The sequence below is a fragment of the Chaetura pelagica genome, unplaced genomic scaffold, assembly GCF_000747805.2.
Source record: "Chaetura pelagica isolate M959 unplaced genomic scaffold, ChaPel_1.0 scaffold689, whole genome shotgun sequence".
Classification (NCBI taxonomy): Eukaryota; Metazoa; Chordata; class Aves; order Apodiformes; family Apodidae; genus Chaetura; species Chaetura pelagica.
Window position 1 is genome coordinate 11,527 of NW_009954635.1, and position 7,457 is coordinate 18,983.

General features: G+C 51.0%; 1 protein-coding gene across 1 annotated transcript; it reads right to left on the reverse strand.

Moving 5' to 3' along the window:
- Positions 1 to 202: 202 nt before the first annotated feature.
- On the reverse strand, positions 203 to 7,245 carry LYPD6 (LY6/PLAUR domain containing 6). The gene is made up of 4 exons (XM_010005595.1): positions 7,125 to 7,245; positions 4,970 to 5,068; positions 1,399 to 1,529; positions 203 to 397 (listed from the first exon to the last, which is right to left on the reverse strand). Exons 1-4 carry the CDS (start codon positions 7,243 to 7,245, stop codon positions 203 to 205), a joined length of 546 nt encoding a protein of 181 aa, XP_010003897.1.
- Positions 7,246 to 7,457: the final 212 nt, after the last annotated feature.

Below are 7,457 nucleotides of genomic sequence, written 5' to 3' on the forward strand. Positions count from 1 at the left end.
AGGGAAAGGGGATGTGGGGAGACTGCAAAGACTGTTATTTATGGTGTGTTCTCGGGGCAGGTTAAGGAGACAGCAGGGTTAGTGCATCACAAGGGAGGTTGGGCTGTGTGAGTGAAGGGCAGAGCAGCTGGCAGGGGGTTCTCTCCCATCACGCTTCTCCGCGCAGCAAAGGCAGGAGTTAAGAGAAGTGTCTGTACCAGCCTCAGCCGTGAGACCCTGGGGTGACCCAGGGCTGTGACATCAAGGCCAGGCAGAAGAGACAGGCCGTGGTCAGCAGGAGGGGCCGGGAGAGCTGCTGGGCTTTGCTGGGGGGGGAGAGGGTGGTGAAGACGGCGTCGCTGGTGTTCCTGGGCAGGGGCAGGTTGCAGATGCTGCCCTCGCAGCAGGAGGTGCAGACCTGAAAGGAGCCAGGTTAGAACCTCCTCATCTTGAAAGGTGCCAGTGGCACCCAGTGAACACAGAGAGGAAATAATATGACACTCGCAAAAGAGCACAAGGGCCAGCCTGATTTTCTTCACCCCTCCTTTCCCCTCCACCCCCCCTCCCAACTCTCCCTCCCCCCTTTATTTTTTCAAACCCATCTCCTCAGGTGCAATTTCACCTCTGCAGGAACAGGTTGATGGCTGGTGCCAGGTGGACACAACCATTTTCAAAAGGGTATTTTTTTTTCCTAGACTCACAGCATGGTTTGGGTTGGAAGGGACCTTAAAGATCATCTGTTTTCAACGCCCCCCCCCCCCATGGGCAAGGACACCTTCCACAAGACCAACTTGCTCAAAGCAACTATTTGAAGCTAATTTTTCCATCCCAAATAAGCAAACTGATGAAACCCAGCGTTGTTTGGTTGAAGTACAGCCCAGAGATGGGGCTGCAGTGAGCCTGGCAGCTCCAAAAGTGATTTTAACCTGTTCTTTTAATTATTTTAAGCTGGTGGGGAAGTTCAAACGGGTCAACTCTTGACCTTCAGGAAAATCTTTAATAAAGAATTGATCAATTCAAATATAAAGCACCTCCTCTGAAGGCTTTTGGAGCTTTTCCCCATTGGAATAGGGCAACTCTCCATGACCAGTTTCAATAAGAAAGCCCCAAGATGGTTGGTGAGCAGAGGGCACCAAACATGGTCCTGTTCTGCAGGCCAAGCTCTCACTCCTCAAGCAGAAGGGAGTGGTTTGTTCCCCTGAGGTTTTCAAAGAGTTATTTAAAGAGATGATTCTATTGTTCTGGGAGAATTATTCCTTTGTTTCTGTAACAAATGGAAACGAGCTGGAGCTGGTTAAAAAGAGAAACTGCATTCCTGACAATCCTGATTTACCCACTGAACCAGTCAGACTCCAGGCAGAGGCCAGAAGGATTCTGCCCAGTTTTCAGAAGAGAAAGAGGCAATTTTTTCTCCTATACCTTGTACTCTTCATGCTTCACATAAGTGCAACCAGTGGCCAGACAGTCCTCCAGTGGGACACAGCGTTTGGTGACAGATACACTCTCTCCAGTCACCTTCATCATGTGCTGGCTGAAGCAGTATCTTGTACCTAGAAAGACAGAAGAATGTGTTTATCTGTCCAATTTGAGTTTTGTGATAGCCTACAAATAGGAACTAATAGGAAAAAGATCTTTCTTCTTGAATTGTTTTAATCTTGGGATAAAAATAAAATTATAATTTTGATGTATTTATTGCAGCACATAAATGTCACTAAATATACAGCCACACCCCAAGCTCTGGTGCAAAGCTGGGGTTTTAAAACACTCTGGAACATGGAGATTTGTTCCCAATACTAATGTAGGTCAAAAGAAAGACAGATTGGATAATCAAGTTACAGAAGGAGGTTCAGATGAACACCCCAGATCTCGTGTACTCTAAGTTCTCCAGGAATTGTCTTTAAAAAAAAAGACAATATTCACAATATTTATTTATCTCTCAAGCAAAATATACTACAAATACCAGCAGAGCAGTGAGAGGATTTGGGTACTTCTCAGCTTCCCAGTCTCTGGAAATAACCACCATGAAATGGACTGTCCCCCTGCTATTCCCATCACATCTTCTGCACGCTTCTCCTCTGGGCTTCCTCATCCCCAGGGGACACTGTCCTCCTTTTTTTAAGCTGCTCCTCTAGGGACACTTGCAAAACACACTGAAAATTCCAAGCTGGGTGACTGACAAAGTGCTGTGGTTGTCCTCAGGAATCTGGGCTCATTTCATGCTTTAGTCATCAGAGGGAAGTTGAAGGTGCTGTTCCCCTTCCCTGCACTCCAATGGGAAGCCCCTGGGTTTTCCACCCAGGAAACATGCCATGATAGATGCCAGCTCTAAGTGATACCTTGCTTCTTAGTAAGCAACTGTATTATTAATAAAACTGTTGCTTTCATAGGGGTTTGAGAGGGAAAAGAGTGTGATGAATTGGAAGCGACCGTTCCTGTCCAGCCCTGGTCTCTGCTGGGCAAATCCCCCCACATTTCTCATGGTGCGGGCCCTGGGCAGCAGCTGAGGGAGCTTCCTGCCTGACCACGTTATTCCTGAGGCAATAAAACCCCTCTGATACCTGTCTTGACTTTGACCTGCTCCTCACTCAGGTGTGACACCCACAGCAAACAGCCCTCCCTTCTCACCGCGGCTGGAGCTGCTCCATGTCCTGGCTTCCCTCAAACTGCCCAGGGCTACAACACCTGGATTTTAACCCATTTTCCAGGCTCTCCTGCCCAAAGGGGTGAAGCTCATGCTTTTGAGGAGCAGAAGAGCTTTGAGCTTCTCCCAGCACCTTGCCTGGAAGCCCATTCCCCAGCAAACCCAGGCCTGCATCCCTGGAGCTTTCCTTCTCTGCTTTCAACCGAGCAGAGGAACACAGAACCTGGTCTTTCCAAGGGCCCAGAGTCACACCTTGACTTTTGAGAGCCCATTTCCCAGACCACAGCCCCTCACAGTGCTTTTTGGGTTCACCCCCCAGTGGCTGGAACATCAGACCATGTGAAGTGGCCATCAGCAAGTTGTCAGGGCTCCCACAGGCCATCCAAAACCAGAGCACTGGGGGTGTTTCGAGGGCAGCATTTCCATACAAATTAGATCACTGACAGTTTCTGCTTGAGCTGAAGCTAAGAAATACCAGAACACAAGGTTAATGCACAGCAGGAGGCCCTCCTTCTAGGAAATGCTTTTTCTAACCTCTGCTCAATGCAGGGATTCATGATTTCACTCTCCATTATCATGAACTTTGTTCCCTTTTGGTCCCTACATCGTAGTTAATGAAAATATTTGTGTTTTCCTTGGTTTTAGTAGCATTCTGTCTTACAGAAGATGATGACAGGAGCAAAGAGCAGGATGGAGTTTGCCTGTTTGCTCCCACCACTTAAACCAAGAAAAACAACAAGGTTCCAGATCCCTGGAGTGAGGGATAAGGTAATTCATTACCTAAGCAGGCAACCCCAGCCCCAAGCACTCCTGCAGTCACCCCTCAAAGCCCAGCTGGCATTTCCATGGCTTCCTTAGGTGAACTCAAAAATCACATTGGAGAACTAAAGCAACAAAGAAAAAAGCTGCCATAACATAATAGTGTGGGTTTTTCCTCCCCTGAACAGTCATTCAGTCCTGATTTTGCTTTCTAGATTAGAATTCTTTTTGGTCAAGTCAGCATTCTCCTATGGAGCCAGGCTGGGAGAGCTGGGGTGTTCAGCCTGGAGAAGAGAAGGCTCCAGGGAGACCTTAGAGCAGCTCCCAGTGCCTGAAGGGGCTCCAGGAAAGCTGGGGAGGGACTTGGGACAAGGGCAGGGAGGGATGGGCTTAAAACTGGAAGAGAGGAGATTTAAGTTGGATATGAGGAATAAACTCTTCCCTGTGAGGGTGGTGAGAGCCCGGCCCAGGCTGCCCAGGGAAGCTGTGGCTGCCCCATCCCTGGCAGTGTTGAAGGGCAGGTTGGATGGGGCTTGGAGCAGCCTGGGCTGGTGGGAGGTGTCCCTGCCCATGCAGGGGGTTGGAACTGGATGGTTTTTCAGGTTCCTTCACACCCAAACCATTCCAGGATTCCATGCCTTCTGCAGTCATGCCTCTCTCCTCGCACTGTGATCTACAGGTGACACTGCCCTTAGTCATTTAAGCACCACCTTTTCCTGTCAAAACAGGGAGTGTCCACAAACACTGGTCTCCCCTGATGCCAGCCAGCCTCATCCCTTTCAGCGCTGCTGATGTTGTGCTGATTTCAGCCCAAACAAAATAAGTGTTCAGGCAGATAAGAGCTCTGCCCCAGGCTGCAAACACAGCTGGTTTGTCCCCACGGTGCAGGTCACTGTCCTTCTCCTTCCAAAAGAAATATTTCCTAAGGGACACTTGTCACGTCCCACAACAGACCACAGACATCCTGGATAGACACTGAGCAGGGCTGCTGAGCCCATGGGGAGCACGAAGGGAGCAGAGAGCCCTGGCCACCTCCTTCCCTCTGCCCACACGTGGTCCCCACGCTGGTGAGGACACAGCCCAGCCTGGGTTCAGACCTTCCCCTGGGGCTGTGGGCAATCTTAGTGCCTTGGCAGCATCTCAAAGAGAGAAGTGGTGAGGAAGGAGGAGATCTGGGGACTTCACTGCTACCTGGATCTGATATTTGGGTGCTGTTCCCAGCTTCAGACTCCAATGGGAGTTATGAGCCCAAAATACTGACAATATCTTGATGCCAGCCAAAGAAGAGATCCTGGCAGCCTGGAAGTGTGGGCTCCTGCCCTAGGGGAGGGAAGTGGACAAAGCAAGGACCAGTCCTGTACTCACCAGCAGGAGAAATACAGCCCTTCAATAAACATCCACCCAATTTAATTCCCACCTGAGCCGGAGGAGCAAGGGGAGTAGATCAAAGTCCTCAACTTCCTCCACCACAGAGAGACAGAAAAGCTTAAAGGATTACTGGTGTCCCTTACACCTCCCTCAGAGTGTGGTCTGGGAAGGAGAGGGGCTCAGGGGGGGGTTGAAATGAAAGGCGAGGGTGTGGCTGGTTACCTGTTGGACAATAGACATCAGGAGCCCAGCGGTTGCATTCGTAATTATCCGCTGCCCGCTCGCAGGTGAAGCACTTAAATCCGTGGGGATACGGGGTGGCTGGAAGGAACAGACAAGGTGCAGTTAAAACGAGCCAGTTCTGTGCTCCTCACAGCTGCACTGGTGCTCTTTGGATCCGTCCTCCTACAGGTACACCACTTCGCCAAGGGGGCCCTGTTTGATCAAAATCCTATTGCCAGCAGGATTTGAGTGGGATGGGGCTTGGAGCAACCTGCTCCGGTGGGAGGTGTCTCTGCCAAGGGCAGGGGGCTGGGACTGGATGGTTTTTAAAGTCCCTTCCCACCCAAACCAGTCTGGGATTCTAACAGCAGATACAGACACACCGAGGACTCAGTTCAGACATGGGGTTTTCTGCTGACTTCAAAGGCAGTTAATGAGAGCAAGGAGCACTAATTCTCTGGCTATCAGAGCTCACATCCAATACTGCAACCTTATCAGTGCTGATAACAGAATATCAGAGGGATTTAAATACTTCTGAAACCTGCCCTGCTGAGGAAACAAGTCACCCCTTTTGAAGGCAGGTTGATGTCCCAAAAGAAAAGAAAAAACAATTTGCTGAACCTCCTGTTTTTTATCAGCAGGCCCTGTCCTAGTTTATCTCACCAAATAAAGAGCATAATTTCTTAAGTGGTCTCCTGGCAGGGCTTCTGTAGCACATTCAGTAATCTTCAAGATGCTGCCACCTTCTCAGAAGCCAAATGGTGAAGGGGTCACATTTATCTCCATGGGGCAAAGTAAGCTGAACCTCCATAGGTCTCACTTCTCCCTCCTCTTTCACCCCTTGCCCACCAGCTCCAGGCCAGACCCTGTTTGGGTAGGAGAGGTGACACAGGAGACACTGGTGACACAGTTTCCCCAGGGTCCTCTGGGGAAGGGCCAGCAAATCACCTGGGAATGCTGCTGGTGGGGCTGGTACTGCCCTCAAGGAGCAGCTCGTGGTGGGACAACACAACAGCACCAATTAAATTCACCCCTCTCCACCCAGACCTCTAGCAGGTCGTGGTTATGGCATCAAACAGGGATTTAATCTTGCACAGGATATACATTTTTCAGCCAAGTTTGTAAAGGTGGTGAGTCTCCCCTGGGAAGAGATGGCAGGTCCAGCTCCTCAAACACCCTCTCCCTGTAGAATTAAATAAGTTGATATCTGATAAAGTGAACAGGCCAGTGACAGGAGAGCCCATGGAAGATCTCATAACTTTGCTTCAGGACACGACTGGAACAAGGTCAGGAGTGGCTGGTGCCACAGCTCCTTGGCTCTGTCAGCCCTTGCTCACAGCTACCAACGTGGTTGAGCAAAGGGGCTTGGTCTCATGGCCAGAGAGATTATGGAGGAGCAGAAGATGGTGAACAAAAAGTTATTCTCAGCAATTCTTCAAATCCCAGACTAGTTTGGGTTTGAAGGGAGTTTAAAGATCATCTTGCTGAACCCCCTGCCATGGGCAGGGACACCTTCCACCAGCACAAGTTGCTCCAAGCCCCATCCAACCTGCCCTTCAACACTGCCAGGGATGGGGCAGCCACAGCTTCCCTGGGCAACCTGGACCAGGCTCTCACCATCCTCACAACAAAGTTCTTCTTCCTAATTTATTATGTAAATTTCCCCCACTTTCAGCTTTGAAACTGTTCCCTTCCCCTCATCATATCACTCCTTGTCCTTCTAAAAAGCCCCTCCCCAGCTTTCCTGGAGCCCCCTCAGGTACTGGAGACTCATACTGACCACCATCATTTTCCTTGCAGCATCATTTCAGGAAAAGATCATAGAATCATAGAACTATTCAGGCTGGAAAAGACCCTTAGGATCTTAACCTCCTCCAAGTAACTACTCAGCCACCCCCCCCTCTCCTGATTCGCCCTCTCCCAGGAGCAGCATTTACATCCCACCTCTCCAAAGTGGGCCACAGTTCCCTCCACCCTTTGGAGAAGCAACGTCCTGCTGCCACCTCAGCTTGGCTTGACCAGCACTGGGGACGTTGTTGTCACCTTTGCTGGGCTCCCAGCTCAACCCCCAGGCTCCCGCTGCCCCGAAGCCCCCCTCTTCACCCTCCTCCTTGCCACCACCCGTGGCTTGGCACCCCGTGGGAAGGTGGCTTACTGGAAGGGTGGAGGTAGACGATGTCCTTGATGGTGAAGTCCCTGGGCCACCCACCTGGCAGGCAGCTGGCCAGCAGGGCAAGCAGCAGCAGCACCCAGGCCAGCGTGGGCTGCGGGGCCATCGCCGGGCGAGGACGTAACTCATGCGGCGGCCGAAACAAACCCCACCTGGGGGACAGCAGAGAAGAAAGGTCAGCAGAGCAAACCCACCAGTGAGCCCCGGCCACCGTCAACAGCCCGAACCCGCCGTGCAAACCCCTTGGGTGCTTTGGCTGGGCTTTCAGTGACATCCCTGGGAAATGACATCCCTGACCCCTCGCCCGGAGAGGGAGGG

What these genes read in the sequence shown, in the direction of transcription:
- LYPD6 (XM_010005595.1), bottom strand. Translation starts at nt 7,245, where the DNA reads ATGGCCCCGCAGCCCACGCTGGCCTGGGTGCTGCTGCTGCTTGCCCTG. An exon ending in TGATGTCTATTGTCCAACAG is followed by an intron (nt 1,530 to 4,969) that starts GTAACCAGCCAC and finishes CTGTCTTTCTAG; the next exon opens with GTACAAGATACTGCTTCAGC. An exon ending in TGAAGCATGAAGAGTACAAG is followed by an intron (nt 398 to 1,398) that starts GTATAGGAGAAA and finishes GGCTCCTTTCAG; the next exon opens with GTCTGCACCTCCTGCTGCGA.